At 33.9% G+C, this 20977-nt stretch overlaps 1 protein-coding gene across 1 annotated transcript in view; it reads right to left on the bottom strand.

Moving 5' to 3' along the window:
- Positions 1-4643: 4643 nt before the first annotated feature.
- The window catches only part of HFM1 (HFM1, ATP-dependent DNA helicase homolog (S. cerevisiae)), a 38676-nt gene continuing 22342 nt past the window's right edge, over positions 4644-20977 (bottom strand). Inside the window, exons 19-37 of the mRNA XM_008942011.1 lie at positions 20727-20807; positions 20027-20118; positions 19086-19192; positions 18949-18996; positions 18644-18741; positions 18426-18557; positions 15221-15306; positions 14213-14296; positions 13015-13172; positions 12201-12304; positions 10329-10421; positions 9819-9937; positions 8909-8991; positions 8651-8754; positions 6463-6561; positions 5945-6005; positions 5542-5638; positions 4995-5152; positions 4644-4710 (exon numbers count right to left, since the gene is read on the bottom strand). Of these exons, the coding sequence (XP_008940259.1) occupies positions 4644-4710; positions 4995-5152; positions 5542-5638; positions 5945-6005; positions 6463-6561; positions 8651-8754; positions 8909-8991; positions 9819-9937; positions 10329-10421; positions 12201-12304; positions 13015-13172; positions 14213-14296; positions 15221-15306; positions 18426-18557; positions 18644-18741; positions 18949-18996; positions 19086-19192; positions 20027-20118; positions 20727-20807 (1871 nt within the window). The remainder of the gene's footprint in view (positions 4711-4994; positions 5153-5541; positions 5639-5944; positions 6006-6462; positions 6562-8650; positions 8755-8908; positions 8992-9818; positions 9938-10328; positions 10422-12200; positions 12305-13014; positions 13173-14212; positions 14297-15220; positions 15307-18425; positions 18558-18643; positions 18742-18948; positions 18997-19085; positions 19193-20026; positions 20119-20726; positions 20808-20977) is intronic.

The raw sequence follows: 20977 nt of genomic DNA, 5'->3' as shown, positions 1-20977 counted from the left end.
CATTCCTGAATATAATTTAAAGATTCTGTCAGTAAAAGAACTGACATGACACTGCTCTCCTCTACATAAAAAGCAAAGGGATGACAAAGAGGTAACACAAGATACCCTTTGTTTTAGAAGAGATACCACTGATTCTGTCTTAATGATGCCGTAGAGAGGTATCATTCCCGCTCTACAAAATGACTGATTTTAAGGATTTTTCAGGTGCACATTCGTCTCATACTGTCACTTCTGTTTACTCTATCATTATGCTGACTGCCTTTAAGAGCACAAACTTTACACCTCACGTAACTATTCTCTGAAGGTATATCTAAGTAAAAATACACCCAAGTAACAGAGTCTGACTTTTCACAACTGCTGATATTATTTTAACAATTACTGCAATGTTTAGCCCATTGAAGTCTACAAATACATGAATAAAGACTGCATAATTAAAACAATTCTGAGACACGCTGCATACAATTAAACTGATGCCACAATACATTTAAAGTATTCTATATGCTATAAATGTACCTTACAGACAAACGTGTCTGGCAACATGTTTAAACACTATGCTTCTTTTTCTGCTAACGATTTTTGAAGATCATGGGTTTTGAGAGCATATTGCATTTCCTTCAGGCACGGATATGGATGACCTCGGTTTATATTTTGAAACCAATATATGTGATAGGACAGGGAAGCATATAAGGAAGTTGAAGTTAAATTAAAAGCAGGTATGAGCATGTATTTTATTACAGAGAATCAGACAAGTAAGATAGTAAAAATCTGACTTCTTGTCACATTGAATTTTCTTTCACTACTGTATTATGTGAAACGGTATTTTTATAATGTAAATTTTATCGAATCATCCCCAGACTAAGTCTATGGCATTCCGTTGTATCCCCAAAGAATTACTCACACAATCCACTAATTCAAACTCAAGCCACTCATTTAATATTACAAGTCTATGCAGAATTAAAACTAAGGATCCTTTCAGATTTTAACAATGTCATTTTATCTATTGGTAATAGCTTAGTGAAATTGTCTGACGTTATCCTGTTGAATCAATTAATTTGGTTTATGATCTGGGCTGCACCTGAAAGGAAGCTGAATGCAGCAACATTAGTGGAGCACAGCCATCTTTCGCCGTGCAGAAATAAAGACTGTTCAGCTTAGAAAAGCTGGATCCTTATTCAGAGGAAAGAACTCTGGTAGCTCAAGTGCACAAGAAAGGTAATATTCGGGGAGGCTGGCTGTGAATTTACAGCACACCAGCTTCTCCATGCTAACTGTCTGTGGTTACTTTGATCACACGTAATTTGGTGAGTTCCACCAGAGAACAATTCAGCCCACTTACAGACTGAATCATCTTCTGACTGTCTGCCTCTTCCTAGTGACTTCACAGGGAGTCCAGGTAAGAGAGGTTTATCACTTAAGGTGATTAAGCTAAATGTCTAAAATGACAGCTCTTCACAGCTATGTCTCTACTTATCTTTTGGGGTATGACCTGGGATTTTGATCCCCTGGTCATTCATATAAAGCATCTGTGGAGGAAGATCACTGTTCCTGCTGGGAAGCCATCCAATTTCCATGGAAATCAGATGGTGATGGGCAGGACGTAAACTCTGCATTTTTAAATCTTACCATGATGTGGAACTGGGACGTGACTAGGATGTACAAGATGACAAGGACTGCTGGGCTAACCATAGCAGTAGTATAGTAATTCTCAGTTACCTCAGTTTGGAAGTTTAATTTTAAAAGACTAATTCAGATTTGACTAGGTTTTCCTAATTCTGCAGTCAATTTGCTCTTTCTGCCTGTATTTGTTTTGAAGTATAGACATGGTATATCTGTAATTAATTATTGCCATAGAGACCTAGTATGGTTATCACTTTTGATCTTTCAATCATTATGATTTGAAAAATGGAACAATAACAAATGCTACCATAAGAAAAGCCATTTCTTCTCCTGAGATGAAGAACACTTCGGCTTAGAAGTACTTCCAAACTGGCTTCCTGAAAGTGATTTAGACTTTAAAGTCATAGAACTAATATGAATAATGATGCAAAACAATGCCAGATAAAACCCTTCTCTCTAAAAAAACCCTATTTTTGCACCAGAGGTTCAATATTACTGTAAAGACATTGCAGTACTGAAAGATTTATATTCTGAAATGTGTAAAATGCTGTCAGCAGCAATAGCATAATTTTTTAATTTTTCCAAGGATGACATAGGATGCAGATTTCTTGTGAAAACCAGAGACAGGCAATGATCTTATAAAGCATCTTCTAAGTACTCTGTATAGTCTTGAAAGTACTGAAATGCATTTGTTCTCATGTGTTCTGATGATGGATCCAATTGGAAATTAAAGCCTTTTGAAAAAAGCAAAAGGAAAAAAATTAATACACCACCAGAAAATTAATCATCCTGAATCTTGACAAAACAAAATAATAATTACTGAACTCTTGCACTGGGAAAAACTAAGAGGAAAATAAAATAAGCACCTGCAAGGATAAAGTTCTTTGAAGTGATAGTCTAAATATAAACCTGCTCCCATAAAGTAAATAAAACCAAGTGGTTATATTTAGACTACACAAAGAAGTCAAGTGAAAATGGCAATAATGTCAATTACTTTCTAGACATTGTAGAAACTACCAAAATATTTCACAGAAAAATGGAAACACACCTTCAGCATAGAAATGGAGCCAAAAAAATCTCAAAATATGCTTTCTTAGTACAGAGAAATAAATAGAAACTTACCTTATTCATTTTTATGAAGATGTAAGCACAATCAACTCCCACTACAGTTGCTACCTCATAGTTCAGAACCTTTGGAAGGAGCTTTGTGCAGACTAGCTGGAAAAAGTGCAGCATCTGCCATCAGAAGCATCCCTGGTTTGCAGGCAAGGCCCGAGCAACAAGCAGATGAGTGAGGTTTTGGAAAATTGCAAGTTGCATGATAATAAGATTTATATAAATTACATAATCACAAGATTATATTGTTTCCTTCCCTTCCTATTTTCCATATTTGAAGCTCAGCTTTGGTTTCTGTGTAAAGGCTTTTATTAAATTTGAAGAAACTCAGGAACAGCTCAATTAGTTGTAGCAAGCTAAAACCCCAGGGAAAGGCAGGATACAAAGGCAATTAAAGAATGCTATGTAAAATGGGGGTGGGGGGTGGGGGAAAGTGTATTTCAAGCAGCATGGAGTGCGCTTAAGCATCAGCATCAGGTACCATTGAGACGCCCTAGAAGACCTAGAACATCTCCATATGGGAGACCCACACTCCTCTGGCATGGTGGATGGAGCCAAGAGAAGATTCTCTGACATTTGGCACTTTGCATTCTCAAATCTCACCCTGACACAGAACTGGGATGTGACTAGGATATCCATGATTAGGACTGCTGGGCTAACCATAGCAGTAGTATAGTAATTCTCAGTTATCTCAGTTTGCAAGTTTAATCAAAAACCAAAACCGAACCCAAAACATTGAGACAAGAAGCGATCTGACATACTACTAAATTCCAGGGGCAATGAGATATTTGAGGTACAGCCAAGTGAGTTATAACCTTGGGCCTGCTGGAGTTTGCAGAGTGCAAAACGTACGAAGTGGTGAGTGTCGAGGTTGATTGTGCTAGGCCACTCTTCTGTGTGAAGACAGAGTTATACCAGGAAGTAAGTCAAAAGTGTAAGGAAACACTGGAGTCAAGGAAAATGTTATTAGCTGGGAAAGATAAAACCAGATAATTCAGCAATACATGGTTGCATTTGATTGCACCACAAACAATGTTGCAAGAACTGATAGCTAAATTTCCATGGGAGATGTTAACATTTTAATTCCACACATTTTGAAGGATTAACAGTGAAAATGAACATTCTTATGAATTTTATGCAATAGAGTTTCTTTTCTAACTACTGAACTTGAAAGGTCTACTGTTTGAACACGAGGGCTACAATGAGATATCCAAATACAACGCTTGGCTGCCTGAATCTGTACTAGGATGTATAAATGTTCATTTAATGATCTCAGGTGTCAAGATGAACAGCCAAACACAACTTTAGAGTACTGTTCATAGACATTTTACAACTGGTTTGCTGAGAGTCCGTAAACATATTTGCTTGAAGGAAGCTGCACTTACACATTAATCAGTTAACAGCACTGTCAAAAGGAATATAGTCTAACTTACTATTTTACGTCTAATTATTTTACAGAATCAGTGCTATGAAAAATTCAGCATTAGAGAAACTGGAAGACAAAACCAAAAAGCATGAAGAAACTTCTGAGGAAATAGTCTTTCATTCATCTAAAGTGTACTTGTAAGCAGGGCATGTAATAAACAGCTTACTTATGTGATTTTTACTTTATCTATAAAAGCACACTCAGCTTGAGAACTATTTTGCTTTGATACATTCCAATACATTTCTTTGTAACCCTGAAAACAGCAAGGCTAAGAAACAAGTATTTAAGTACTTTTGAAAAGAAGATAAAATACCTAGAATTCCATAAATTCAGTTTTTTTATTATCAACTCTATGCAGCAATCCAGCTATTGGTAAATAGGTATACAACAGAAAACAAATTCTCTTAACTGGATGTGAAGGCTTCATGGTACAAATGACTAACTTCTTTTCACCATCATGTAAAATGTGTTTCGCTTATATGTTTTATAAAATGTCATCAAATATTCCAAGAAAGGGCTTGATATCATTCATTTCATCATCAAGAAGATATCTAATGAAGATTAAGCAAACAAAAAAATTTAAGTTAGGTATAGTACATCAAAATCTATGAAATCAAGAACACTATACAAAGTATAATCAAGAGATACCAAGACAAGCAAAATAATTTTAAAGTATTTTCCATTTTAAGAAAAGTTAGTTGCTACTATTTTTGTGAATATTAATTTTTTTTTAAATGAATGTTATAAATAAACACGTTGCCTAAAGGTCTATGTGTCATGATGAAATACGCGCTGGAACACTGCGGCAAGAGAAAAACACACAACTTTTCATTACCTGGCACCCACTTCTTCTTCCTTTTGTTTTGTGAAAAAAAAATAATCCTCTTCCCTAATGTATTTAGAAGAGTCTGAGATTGTTTTTGAGATCGAAGAACACTGTATGTTCTTCAGCTCTTGTGAAGGACTTGAATGCTTTTTTTCTTGAAAATTGAACTGCAATGTAAATATTAACAAGTGCATATGGTTAAAATAATGAACCAAGGGGGAAACTGCCAGACTGTTGAAGTATATGTGGTCAGATATTTATACTGATATTATGGTATTTGACAAAGACCAAGCACATGATAAATATATATTGCATGACTTGCACAATCACAGTCAAGTGAGTAAACAGTTTTGTAGTCATGCTATATAGAGTAAATTCAAGTCCTAGTTCTTTGTATCATGAATATCAGACTGAACACAGAATGCATGTCTGTTTGGACAACACAGGAAGCTTCATAAATTCAGTATAGCCAAACTGATGAGTCAGATATCATAAATGTATTTACACATGAAATACTCTAATTGTAGGAAACTGTTATGAAAATATCTTTACTCACCGTACTTATATTTTCCCTCTGTAAATTCACTTCTGATGTGCTATTACCCACAGAAATGGAGTTCTGAATATTGGTCTGATCTTGTAATATGCATGAACTGAGAATATAAAGTTGAAAAAGTATTTTTAGAGAAGTGCAAAATTACTTAAGTTTTAATTCAGGATTTTCTATTTATTTCTTATTTCTCCATGCTTTAAAAAAAGATTCAAATAATCTAAAAATTGATACATTTTAGAAGTTGATATTTCACTCACTTTTATGGTTGAAAAGCTTTCTATACATTTAATTACACAGATAAAAATATGTCTGTCTTTCATATGTTACACATTTAATTCTACAGATAAAAATGTCTGTATATCACATGTTAACTAGATAAAATTGTAATTAATTATATAATGCTTACTTTTTTGAGATGCCATTTGTGGCATTGCTTCTTTTACACTGCCAAAGTGGTTCACACACATCTGGAATTTGAAGGCAGATATTTCCATGTTCCACATAAGAATAAAAGTTTTAAAAACTGAATCACAAAATGGCCAAAACCCCTTATAAATATTTTACAGATGATAAGTAATATTTTGAAAATTATTCACATTTCTTAACACTTGAAATATTTCTTCTGTGGGTTTTGGACTAATGTAAAGAAAAGCGGAGATTAGCAGTCAGATAAAATAACAAATCTGCAGCTGTAGGCCATCAAAAAAAAATTCTTAATAATGACTCTCAATTCTCCCTTCTCCATTAGATTTGTCTCAGTATAGGTGACATTCAAGGTAGAGTAATAAACCTGGCAGTCAAGTCAATTCCTGAAGACATTCAGGTAGTTCTATTCATTGTATACTATAATAATTTATTCTCAAATAATAGCCTGTAAAATTATTTGTACGTGGAAAACAAAAAATTTTGTTAAAATAACCTTACCTAATTTTCTACTGGCAAAGTTACTGGCAAATACTAATTTCTCATCATCAACATCATCCCAAACATCATCTCTCAGTTCAGCGTCCACATCCAAGGAATCTGAAAAACAAGATCTGTTTTTATCTGTATAAGCCAAGTTATGCATTAAAGATTTTTAACTTTTTTGGTACTATCTCTTGGTGCTTCTCACTCACAAACTTTGAATGCTTCCAGGAAAATGCTGTAATACATTTGTAATGGACAAGTACAACAAAAACTGTTCTATGACCAGTTGTTCAGTCTACTGAAAGAGGAATTGTCAAATATGTACTTTGTCCTGAGCATTATTTTGAGAAAAGTTATCCTCAATGTAGATTCTAGAAAAACAGGCCTTATAAAAAGCACTGCAATTTCATTCTTTCCCTTTGTAAAAAGCATTGTTTGATACCAAATTTAATACTTTCAATTCAGTCCTTTTTCTCCACAGTTTTCCAAAAACACTTACTCCCACACAACTGTCTAAGAACTAGCCATGACAAATATTTTCAAGCATTGTTGTCAAAATTCTTAATTAAAATGTGATAGTTAATGTTTTAAAAATACTTTTATTTCCTCGCACGAAGAAGACTTTCCTGTTTCTTCTCTTATTCTCTTTCACTTTCATTTGTTGAATTCTCTGTTTTCATCACCAATGCAATTCTCTCTGCTCATTTGTTTAATCACTCTTCTGCCATACTACACCCCAGCATCAGCCAGTGCTGGAACCTTCGTTCTGTTGTCATGGCCCTAATATGCCTAAGGAACTCTGGCCCAGATCTCTCTTTCAATAGAGGGGAAGCAGGACAGGCTCAACATCCTGTTCCACAGACACTAGCAACACCAGGGAGACACTTATATTGTGATTTTGGATGCACAGTCAGAATGGTGCACAGACACATAATTTAAATAAATGCTGGGTTTAGGTTACTACAATTTTACGATTATTAATTACCTGCATTTTTTTTTTTTTATGGAATGGAAAGATACTGTATTACAAATGCAGTTAACCCTATAAAAATCCTATGAACTGATGCCTTACTTCATTAGGACTATTTTTGGTGTATTTTTTTTTAAATGCAGAGAGCCAAATTAATATAGCCAAGGTTACCTTTTCTGCTCCTATTCAATGGAGATGTTATTTAGTCAGCAATATCTACTATGTCACCCTGATCCTATATGACTTTTCTCAAGATGTTATTGAGTGTAGACTACAGCTATACTGAAATATCCAGCTGTCTTTCCAAGACTTTATTCTTCTGACATAATCATATCATAATTGCATGCCCTCCCCAGCAACGCATGATATGGCTGTGCAAGAGTTTTCTATCGTAACATCAGATAACAGCTACAGCAGGTAAATTAATATGGCAGGAAAATATGAAGCATTAAAGGTATAAGATTACAATTCCCTCATCAAAATATTAAGGAAAACTGAAATCACACAGCATAGGTGCCAACACTTAATGCAGTATGAACTAAAAAATATTTCAATTCATTTCAGCACACTGTTTCTTGTACGTCCAAGTATGACCTAAATGTTGGAGCTGCTGCTTATTAGCCAAAATTAATCAAAACCTGTTTCAGATCAAACTGTCACCAAATACAATGGTACAAGGCTTGCAGTGAGAAGAACATCACAATTGTATGCTGATAAGGAAGACTGATCATTTAACACCAAATGTAAAAATATTTGCCGCCTTTCCAGTGGAAGAGCAAGAGGAAGTTTTTTACCAGATAGAGACATTCTATTAGTTGTGAACTCAGTTACTGAATGGTCACATTTTGCCAGCTACCAAAGAAAAGCCCGTATTTCACTAATTTCTTCCATCAGACAGGGAAAAGAAGAAAATGTATAGATATAGGGATAAAATACCTCTTGTATTACAAGTGGCTTCAGTGGAAATACATAACAGCTATACCTTTAGGAAGTATTTATAGATTTGGACCCTCATATATTTGATGTAGTCATTATTGTTGTATTTAAAGGTACATTTAGACACATCTCCATCAGAAATTCTTACTGATGCCAGACAGAAAGCCCATTAAGACCACATTCAGCATTCTATACTGCTATACTGATTGCTGTAGTGATTTCAGCTAGTTTGAGCTTACCAGTATATTAAAATCAAAACAGTGAAAATCAGAATTTCAAACATTAGCAATAACTTACTACTCTTTCCATAATTCCAGGATTGCAATTGTTTCTGAGATGCTCCTAAGCTATTATCTGCTTGGTCCACTGAAGGTGATGAAGAACACTGTTTATTGCTAGACCTACTTAAACAAAACCCATCAGTGAGATATAAGTAAAAGAGTTGCAGAAAGTTATAAAACAATTTTATGCAGAGGACACTTTTTAGCTGTTCCAACTTAGCATATTATCTAAAATAAAACAGATTTCTTCTTTGTTACTTATATAAATCAGTACCTTAGCAATGCCAGCAAGGAAGATTTAGGTGTAAAAGCAAATTTTTTGAGATCCACATTTTGAGCTTGACTTAACATCTGCATCTAAAGAAAGCAGATGATTGTAACTAATAAGATATAAGATACATTGAAAATCATTGGTTTTTATCAACCTTAATGACATCATTAATACTGTATCAAGTTAGCACAATTTTTAAAGATTATATGTAAAATCTTTCCGATGTCAACTTATGCAATACAATTAGCTGAAAAGGTTTGAATTACATGTTTCTAAGGGAGTTATCAAAGTACTCTGGAAAAATCAGAATGGTTATCACTAACTCTCATCTGTATTTGCCATGTTGGCCATACAAACAAACAAAACTGCAAGGAGGAAATAAAACACTCCAGTATCTCAAATGCCATTCTCGCTACAGAAAGAACTAGTCTAGTACTACATACAAAGAGATAAAGTGTAAGTCAAGAAATGTTTCAGAGGTTAAAAACTAACATGGTTGGCTTTCTTATAAAAAAGTGAATCTACCTGTCAATGCAAAATGATCTCTTAATAGTGTTACTCTGATAAATATCACTTTTTCATTCAGGTCAGATTTTACCAAAACCAAGTCACAGTACAGTACCTTCCAACAATGCCTCTATACTTCACCCACCACAGTCTATCAAATGCCATAAAATCAAAGAGTACATGCACACAAGTAGATAACTGGAAGCATTTCAAACAGCAGCAGAACCTCTCAAAGACTCACAGACCTTTGGTACCTTTGTACTTCTTTGCCTTTTACGTTCCACACAGAAAAAACAAACTTGAATGTTCCTATTTAGCTATAAAATTGGCTCTGCAAACAATATATATAAATACACATAACAGGTTAAAATAAATCTATTCAATTGCTGACTGCATTCAAATTAACCTTTAACCGCTTTACTGGGGGTACAGATGAAATTGAGTTCCTGCTCCTTAAATCAGCTAGGTACAAAGAGAACTTTGAATCCCCATTCATCTGAAACTTTGGAAGTACTCCAGTTTTACCTGAGAAAAGGAATTAACATAATATTTAGATTAATTTAGAATGGATAAATCCTGATTGTTTCCATATCAATGGAAACTTTGCCACTAAGCTTAGTATCTTCTGTTAAAAGACCCTAAAAGATTTAACACACCAATATTTATGTAGAAGCTTAGCAAGCTTGATGTTCATACACTAGATGTTCTGAAAAATATTCTTAATCATTGTAGCTGCTATAAAAGTGTGAATAACAAAGCCTTTTATTACTGCTTTCAGGACTGTATCATAGTAACAACTTAGGCCTGACTCTCTTGCTTACATTGTTTCTGTTAACGTAGCCATTGGTATAAAGAAAGCCATGCCAAATTAGTCTTTTCTAAAACTAACGGAAATAATAAATTTAATGAAACTCACAGCAATCATGTCCACAGGCATCTTTATTTTTACAGCGATGGTTGCATTCTCTGTTTCCAGATTTCTTGTAAGCCTCTTGTTTAGGTCTGTCCCCTAGATAAATATAATACAGAAATGCCCATTTTTTTATTTCATATGTAATATTGAGAGAGTGCTTCAAGCAGTGAGAGATTGGCTAGAAATAATCTGAGCCACAAGAATTATGTTGCCTACAACAAAACTTTGGGCTGCTCAAACAATGTAATTTCAAATAAATTAACCAATACTACTGAAAAACAGAGGCACTGTTCAAATCCAGACAAAAGTATTAGATACCAAACATGCAAGATTTTTCTTACTTTCAAATTAATTGAAGAATTACACTGTAGTACTTGATAAGTAGAGGCAGCAGTATTGTATTTTTATTATACTTGAGAAAGAAATCCTATGCATAAATATATAGCTCTCTACTGAAGGGAAATTCAGTTTTCTGTTCTTTGGTGTTAATCAGAAGTTGTGATTTGACTGTTTACCTCTATCTACTTTTGCTGCTGGAAGACTCTGTGGTGTGCTATAACACGAATCAGCTGAAGACTCAGCTTTCAGTTTTTGATTTGTAACCACTTTATTTCCCCCTGTTTTCGGTGCCAAGTAAAAGGCTGTATATGTTTGCTGTATATCAAGGCCAACTTTGAAAAAAAAGACAAAAATATTTTAAATGTCTATAAACTGTTTCTAAATAACCTTCATTTTTCTAAAGACTTTAAGAAAGCATAAATATTTTCCAAAGATCATAGAAATTTCTTAAGATAAGGTACCATAAGAAGCACACTATTATATGAATGAATTCTTTATGACTGAGATTTAAAAACCAAAATTTTCAGAATTAAAGGCAGGATTACTAGAGGAGTAATACAATTAGTCCCTTTAACAGTTTTTTTTCTGTATTGCTTTACAATGACATTTAGCTATGGCTTTGCACTACTAGTATAATTTTAACTTTAAAATTATACTACGGACTGCAGTAATTACAGGTGTAATACAGTGTGTTACAGGTGTAGATAGCCAAGCACTAATAAAAGGACAATTTTTTATTAATCTCCCTTTGGTTAGAAGACCCTCGTTTTGCCTGAGCCACAAGTTTAGCCACAGGAATACAGGTTATTCCAGGCTTGTTTATTGTAATAGTGTCAATATTCTATTTTTATCATGGAAGCACCAAATGTACTTCTGTCAAATCTAGCACGCAATCTTGTTTACAGGTGGGGCACAATAACAATTTAATACAGCCAATGTATTTTTAAATTGTTACTTCAAAGTTCTGCGTTTCAAGGTCATCAACTGTGTTTCCTCATCTGCTGCTATAGTTGGAATTCTGTGGAAACTGACACTGAGGAGACCAACATTTAAATCTACACACGCTAAGGCACAAAATCTTCCACCGTAGAAATTTCTTTCTACTGAAGTGGAGATGAATCCATATAGAATACTTTTTTTAACACATTGCAAAATCTAACCATTCACAAAGACAGCTCTTCATGGCACAAATAACCTATCAAGCTGATAGGATATCCCTACTGAAAGTTAATTCAACTTGAAGATGAAAGACAAAACAGAATCCTCAACTGTATCAACAGAGCAAAATACTATCTCCTCGTAGTAACTAGTAATAGTTTTGATGCTTCTCCATGCATTAATATGCTAGTAAATGAAATAAACATATTTCTAATTAGGACTGTTAGGTAATACTTGACCCAGTAAAAAACATGTAATAGAATTTTGTTCACACATCAGTTAATTTTGTTATATTTTTGGCTTCATATAGTGCTTTAATAATTTATTCAAAATTCTTATCAATTTGCTTGTAAATTCAAAGTATATCAATCAACCTACCATAATCAGAACTAATTAAATTTATACTAATGTCCTCTGATTTAAGAGCTCTTTTCACTTCAATTTTCTTTGTCCAATTTCCCGTTTTCAGGAGCACAGAATCCCTGTAATGTACCAATAAAGTTCCGTTAGACACGGAAAATGAAAACAAGACCGTATACTATGGCACCTGTAACCAAGTGAAAGAGCCTTTATTTGGCCTTAGTTCTTGGAATTTGCTTGATAAGTGGCCTAAGAATAACCATCCAATAATACATGATTTATGGCCATGAGAAAGACAGGATCCTGGAGATCAGTTTCAGTTCAGCCGAGCATGCCAGACTTAGGCCAGAACTCACGTGAAGGCCACGCAGTTGGAAAAGATTTTCTCTTTTCCCCTTTTGCTCCAAGCACATCTGAGCCAACAGGAGAATTTAATTCCATCTCTGAATGAAAAACAATTTTGACAATACAATAGAATAAAAGAAATATAGCTAATAAGAGTAAGTAACAACTTGAGAATATCTCTTTTTAATAGGTATTTTACTTGTTTTATATTTATATGGAAATTATTATGACTTCCATAATATCAGTGCTGTAAGGATATTTACACATACTCTCTATACCGAGAGGCACACTGGCAAGTTTTTGTGGTTTTTGAATCTTGTGCAGCATTTTAAATAATGACAGTGACTAGAAAATGCAGTAGGATAAAGAATAATTTTGTACCATTTATCATCAGTAGAAAATCATGCCAAAACTGCAAGAGTCACAGGAAGGATTAAAAGCCAACACCCTTAAAAAATGCAAGGCAAAAAATCCTGATGATACATACATAATTTTCTGATTAAAAATGACTTGGTTGTCAGCATCTCCTATGACTAACGTAATGTAGTGAAAGTCTGGCGCTGTTCTCTTTGTCTGTAGCTGCTCATAGTTTGTTAATTTGACAGTTACTAAGATTTCAGCCAACGTTTCACTGTATTTTGGAAGCTAGGAAAAAAATGATACAGAAGATGACATAACTGCTAAAATATGCTAAGTAAAATATATGCCCTTCCATTATTTTTCTACCTGGTGATAGAAGCACAAAAGCTCAATTCAAGCAATTTCTATTTGTGGTACAATTTTTATTTGTTGTTCTGAGACACTATTATACAGTACTAACTTGCCCATAGCTGATTAGCCTAAATTTGATTAAGTATTGAGAATAAAAGACAGTCTAAGCCCTTGAAAAATTCTCTGGTTTTGCATCTTTCTCTTTGCATTAAGGAAAATTAGGTATATTTCGGCATCCAAACATTTCTCTGTAAGATATTTATCATTGTTAAATCTTCCTTCTGAGATTAATTTTAGAGATACTCATCTGGTTTTATGTCAAATGAAAACCTAAAGTAGAACTGCTCATTATAACAATGGCATTTCACACATTTATTGAGTTTTTAACTGCAAATGTGTCTTCATTTGTACCAGCTTCATGAAAAACTTTAAGGCTAATTTTTCAAATTCTGCATTTTGGAAAGGTAGAGTGGCTACTTCACCTGTCTAATGACAAAATCCATATCAGAACCTCAGAGCTCTTGATTGGACATGGAATTGCACCCTTCAATCAAAAAGGCACCAGCTAGGTTAAGGTAACAGTTTACCATTTCTCTATATTCTTAAGCATGATGTAAAAAATAAACATGAGTTAATGCTTCTTCAGTAAGTTTTATATGGATGGTTTTCTTTCTCTATGGTTTGTTTATATTCAAGATAGAAGAGACTTCTCAGACTCACATAAAATACTAGACTGTGGAACATAGTGTTTTGCATCTGTAACATAAAACGCTGTTAAATGAGAGAGAGAGGCCAAAGTATTATAGGGAATGTCTATTCCAAGGTTCTCTTTTGATGTTTAAGAATTTGATTATATATGCTGAGATGGAAGGAGGCCACAATATTTTGCAATCTTCAGTCGGGAAAGGCTTAAAAATTCAGTATTTGCTCTTTCATTTAAGAGTATCATAATAAAAATAGAGAAAAACATTTACCTGTTCAATGTCAAGTTCATATTTTGGAAGGTGCAAAACAGATTCTTTTATCTGGTTACCAAAAGGAGGATGTCTGTTTAAAATCTGCAAAGATTTAATTTAATTTCTGATACATTTAGCTGATCAGAGATTCCAACAGAAATGTAAATCCAAGGAATCAAAGTCATCAGAGTAATTATGCCATCAACAAAGGATCTTATCACTCCTGGTTCTCTACTGTCAGTAATGCACAGAATGGCAACACAACCAAAAGAAAATGCCAATCCTTTTTTATGTTGCTACTGTTTCTGTTCAGGTAACAGACAATGAACTAGCTAATGACTTCAAAACCTGTCTACTCAGGTTTTATATGAGATCCTCTTCTATGTTGCCCTAGCTTTAGTCAAAACAAATTATGGGAAAATTGCAAAAAGGGGCAGAAAAGAGTAAATTCCTAATGAATTCCTAATGAATTCTCAGAGTTTCCTCAGAGAAACTGTTTCCTCCAAGAGCCAAAAAACTTGTCCTGGTGTAAAATCTACCTTCCTATAAATAAGAAGTGCTTCATAGATGATTCAGTTCTGTGAGTTTTATTCTATGACTGTCTAACTAGAACTAGCAATAATAGAAATTCAGGATTCTCATAATTAATGTGCATTAAGAGAAACTGTAAAAACATATTCCCTTTTATATTTTTTCTAATACTCCTAAGAAGAGAAATGCATATTGTCCTTTGTTTCAAACCATGTTAATGATGAAATTCTACACAATTAAGCAACCGCTTTCCAAAACCAGCCAAATCAGTTAAATAATTCACATTAAAATTGCTAGAAGAAAGCATCATACACATTTTCAAGGACAAATAGTGGTAGCCACATATTTTAATTCACTAGTATAAACAAATAAATCACTTAAACCACTCAATATTGCTGACAATCATATAGTAGACATGTTAACCATACTGCTCTTACTGTTAACAATATTAATACTCCTTTTTTTATGATATTTATCTGTGTACAAAATAATTACCAATTCAAGTTCCCTTGCATTTGTGTCTTCTATTTTTTTAAATGATGTCAGCCCAGCATTAACCATAGCATTTGACAGTGATACACCTGTAAAAAAATTTTTATGCTGTTAAATAACAATCGCTAATCTTAAATGATTCTCAACAACTGCATTACAGCAGATAAAACCAAAGCAGAAAACATTTCATAGTATGTTGGTCCCAACTTTTTGCCCAGCAAATTACTACATTTCTTTTCAGTGAATTAAATATTTCAGTATTAATTTCACTTATCCATTACTAAGGAGAAAAAGAAATGCAATACAAAGCAAACATGAAAACATTAAATACTGACAATCTTTAGTTACATTTTCTAGAATAAAACAGATTTTAGATCACTTCCTACAGAAGTTAAGAAACATGTTCTGCATATATGCAATGGAAAAAAGCACAGGACACAGTGTTCTTTGTCTCAGAAATTTTCTCCCTATCCAAGGAATTATTTAACTATTTTAAAGTCATAAGGATCTCAGTGTTTTTGAGTAAGCTAATAATGAAATTCACTTTTAATGTTCTAGGAGTCTCTGTAGATGTAGCAAAAAATTTCCCAAGGCATATCTGCCACAAAAGCAGACTGGCAGAGAACTTCACATACGATCTTATTCCTCTTCATGATTCCCAGTTCTTTCAAACTTCCAGTAATATTCAGTCATCCCAGCATAGGAAAAGGCATTTCCCTTACCTGGAATTACAGTCTACTACAATAACTGCAATAATTTTAGATAACAGATAGTACCAAATACTTAGAATGACTAAGTGGATTCTTCATACTAATTGTGTAGAAACATTAAGCGATGTGTGTGGGAAAGCTCAGCTGGGCCCAGGGATCAGAATGCAGGCAGAGAACTGTGTGTCCCTGAAGAGGATGGAAAGCCCCAAGAAGAGCAGAGTAAACAAGAAGTTACAGCAGAGAAAAGTTGTCCAATCATGAAATGTTGATCCTTGACTGAACCAATCATATATAGACACGTATGTTTAAGAAAAGGTATAAAAAGGCTTGTTAGAACAATAAAAGTGTCTTCTTGCTCACAAGCTTCCATGTCTTGTCCGTCTCAACAACAACAGATGTGGAAAACACCTCAAGAGATTCTTAAGTTCCTTCTTAGAATACATTACAGCAATCCTACAAGAAAAGACTCATTTCAATGCAAGAATAGACACTTAGAGAAACAGGAGACTTCATCCTTTTATGTATATTCAAACACCTTTTTGGTCTGACCTAGGGAAAGCATCTTCTAGCATTCCCCCTCTCCTTAGCAGAAGCTCTGCAAACAGACTGAAAACTCTCACTTATTACTTCTGCAGCTACCTCAATTAGAGCTTTGCCTTGTTTCTTTATGAGTGGAGCTGAAAACTAGTTCCTTTTGTCACAATTCCTAAAAATTGCAGAAGGGTCTCTACCAGTGAAGAAAAGAAAGGATACAAATAAGATTTCTTTTTCACTTTGATTTTATCTATTTCTGATTAAGAAAAAAAAAAACCCAGAGGTGGAAACCAAACCAAACAAGTAGCAAAAGTGATAAAATCCTGTATGGCAATTGATCATTACCTTGTCTGTGAGAACAGGCAAACAGAAATAAAGCAAATCATACAACAACATAAGGGAGTATCATTATTGGATAAGCGTAACAAACTGAGATAGTTGTAGAAATGCAGGAAGAACTCAGCTGAATCCTCAAACTCAATAAGGCCAAATATCAGTTAAAAAAGTCACTCTTGTAAAGGAAATACTGATTACTAAGGCTTTAAGATTCAAATCCCAACATACTACAGAAGTAAGAACTTAAAAATCAGGGATTCCTGAATATGTTACATGCAATCAGTAAATTTCTGTGAGATCGAACAATTCATTTAACTTCAGAAAGACACAAAGTAGGCTTATCACCCATAGCATGACAGAGATCAAGAATCAGATCATAACATAGGCATCGATTCAATATTTGATTCGGGCAAAGAGTGAATTGTCAGCAGATGGTTTAAAAGAAGCCTGTGAGCCGAACAAATGGAACTTTGAAAGTCAGCAGTTCTCGGTAACATATGCTGCAAAAGCAATGACAGCTAAAATCAAAAGAAAAAAGAAAAAAGGTAAACAGGACAGATGTGTATATATAGCACTTCTATTACTAAAAACCTACACCGTATTTTTTCTATTGATTATAGTGTACAAAAAGGATTTGTCTACAGTGCAAGTGCAGTGCTTATTCCTCTCATCCTAACCCCCTAGAAAGGCTGAATCTGAGGCAGACCCCTCACATGACTGTGTGCAGACTGGCACAGATCCAGAAGTAGTGGAAATGGGTTCCACCCACACTGTACTGTGCTGTGCCAAGCTAACAACCCCTCTCCCTCACTTTGAATCCATGTGAATGAAACAACACAGCTTCTGCACCTGAGCTGCCAAGGCTGTAACATGCTCTACCACATGGGGCTTCTGGCTTAGTGATTCTCTAATTTGCAGATCACTGTACTATCCTGTCCTGTCCAGAGCAGATGTGTTTTTAAAGACAAAACACAGAGAACACTGCAGTGGGTTCTGTGAAAGCGTGAAGGTACCCTAAGACCAGACATCAAAGCAGGAAGTTATACTATTACTTCAGATAAGTATAACTACTTTTTAGTAGTAGAAAGGACTCCAAAATTCCTGAACTCCTCTTCAAATAATTATGACAAATCTCTACTTCTAGTCAGAAGTTCATCCAGTAACAGGATACAGCAATAAGAAGACAATTATCAGAAACTTGTGATCCTCATGTATATAAGAATCTCACACACAGTAAATTTATTTCTATTTCACAATTCTTATCCATGTCAATGCAAATTAAAGGGCTTTTATGCATACAAGTAACAGCACCTACCATGGCAGCTGTTGGAAAGTATAGCTTAGTTAGAGATATGCCATTACACAAAGGTGGAATATGCCCAAGATACCGAGATGAACCATTAAGAAAAAATAACTCTGAAATACTTCAAAAGCCTGAAGAAAATTACAAAAAAAAATTACTTTTATAATGAGAGACTATGCTGACAACTGTGGTACTCAGTTGTGGCAAATGAGTAATTAGTAGACTCATTTAATTATGTAAGCAGACACCCAAGAAATTAACAGGCTAGTTATGAGTTTTGATTCTCTATCAGATTACACCTTTATAATTTTTGACTAGTACCTACCAATTTTTTCCAATTGTTTAGACACGTGAAGTGAATTTTCCCAAAGTTTGCACCTGAAACACTTTGCTAAAATCAAAGAGTTTAATAAAGCAGAAAAGTAGTTCTTGCATGATGCCAGAAAGTCAGATAACCCTGTAAAAATAAGATTGACTTGTATTAATCAAATAAAATGTAGCTTATTATTATATGTACCAAAAAAGGATTAGATTTTACCATACATCTAGTAACTCTCAAGCCATTTCTAAATATTCTGCCTGTATCTTGTGTCAAAGTAAAGTCTTGAACAGGAATGCATCCTAGCTGAGCCTGAATAAGACTGGAAAAAAATATTTTTTGGTATATAAGTTATACTGTAAGCAAAGGATAACAACACATAAGTTCCTACTGGAACAAAAAGAAAATTCAGAATAGAAACAATGCAAGAACTGACCCTCTATAAAATGACACAAATTTTAGCAAGGATTTCAGCAGCCATAACATGACAGCTTTTCAATAAAAAGTAACAACATAATATAGTATTTACCAGTTTATTTTCATTTCTCTGGTTTTTATCTTCCCCTCCATTGGAAACCTATGCATGAAAATATATACATTTCCAGCTATTCATTTTATTTATTGCTAAAAAGATGCTTTCATTTTTCAATGTATTTATTTTTATACCTGATAGTTATTTTGTCCTTGTCTTTATTCAAAGTGTTCAGTATTTTCTTTTCATTTGTTCTTAACTTGACATCCAGAAATTCTGTGCAGTTGGAGATCATTGTAATCTGTAACAATTTAACTCTTACATTGTTTTTCTTTGTTTGTTTACCACTTCATTGAACTTTTTTTTTTTTAAAAAAAAAACTTCAAAAAACTTTATTATCTCAACATTATGACTGTGAGAAGATGGTCAGTCAGTTCTTTCTGATACTGACCAACTTTCTTTCACTGTTTTATAAAGGCTATTATATAACAAAAGGACAAGATATTTCTTTCAGTTTTTTAGATTACTATTCCACTTGGAATTATACCAAATCAGCCATAGTCCTTCATGACTTACAAGGAAAATATAAACAGGTTTTGCTGTCTGTTTACATATTTCACTTTACTTTCTCCATACTTTAGTAATAAAGGTAGCCACAGGAAAAAAAGCATCCCATTTTTTCATGGTCAGTCTGTCCTGTCATAGCATTTCCTTGAAAACAAAGTGTCTTTTGTGACTTAACAGTAGCAATAACAACCTGTTAGCTGACAGAGGAAAATTACTGAAAACAGAAATACAATAACATTCATTTAAAACTCAATCATGCAGCTGGTTCTTGCAATAACTCCCCCACCAAGTCACTACACAAAGTACAGTGTTTAATAAATAAATAGAACAGTTTCAGCAACTTTGTATCTTAAGCACCGTTTGTGAGGGGAGAAAGAATTGGAAATCAAAAGATCTGAGTACAAAGCTTCAAAAATACCACATATGGAATTAATTCAGATGCATTCCCTAAAACTATATATAAACAAAGCCTGACATCTTTGAAGGAAATAAAACTTCAGCTTCTTGTCTTCAATTCTATTAAAAAGCAACTGAACATGTGCAAATTTTCTTTAAAAAGTTAAATTACCAATTCATTTAAGGTCTCTGTTCCCTTAATTGTGAAGAATTGTTTCACTGTATCAAATGCAATATAATACCAAGCCATTAATCTTCCAGTCTCTGTAAAAGAAGAATATACCTTAAAAATTAAATATGCCAAGTATTTTTTTAGTGTATTTTAAGTCACAAAATCAAATTAATTTCCCTATTATAGGGCTCTATGAGATTTACTACCACTGACACAGTATGCTATTGCCCCCAGCTGTCTGATGGATATTACTGACCCCATCATAGAGTGGCAGAAAGAAACACGTGCCAGTTACAGTTTTCTCCAGTGGAGATGAATTCACACCAATATACAAGACTCTGAATTGCTATTACTGTGAAGCAAACCACCTCTAGTAGAGGATTGTAGAGAAGAGCAGATAAAACATGTCCACTGTGTCACATCCAGTTACCCTGTGATAACATTCCCTAATTCTCTCCTAATCTGCAACAAAATTTCCAGCAACAACAAAAGATCTATTCATGGATCAACATTAAGAGAATGAACTTCTATGATTTGTTAAAGAACCTTGCTCATATATTCTAGTCAATTTCTCAGACTCTACTCTCTACTACATTTGTGTACTCCGATCAGTGGGTGACAGGAATAGTTGTGGCCCTTCATAGTTTACTACTACCTCAACATCACTTCTGAAATTTAGTTTATTTTTTAAAAGTGTTACCTGTTGATTTGAAATTATTTGCTTCATCCATTCTGATCAAATCAAAAGATGATAAATCATTTAAGTTCTTCAAACACAGTTCTGTCAACAATTTGAAAATGTATCTTTAGTACATGCAGAAAAACTTGTCTATGTACAAACCACAAATATAATCATCAAATTGCAGTGAATGTATACCAAAGTAATTCCACCAAGTTCAAGTGAAGTTTTTAGAATATGATCCTGCTTCTACTAAAGTTGGTGCTTAACTT

The sequence above is a fragment of the Merops nubicus genome, unplaced genomic scaffold (assembly GCF_000691845.1).
Source record: "Merops nubicus isolate BGI_N331 unplaced genomic scaffold, ASM69184v1 scaffold40736, whole genome shotgun sequence".
NCBI lineage: Eukaryota > Metazoa > Chordata > Aves > Coraciiformes > Meropidae > Merops > Merops nubicus.
This window is presented reverse-complemented; position numbering and strand designations above follow the sequence as displayed.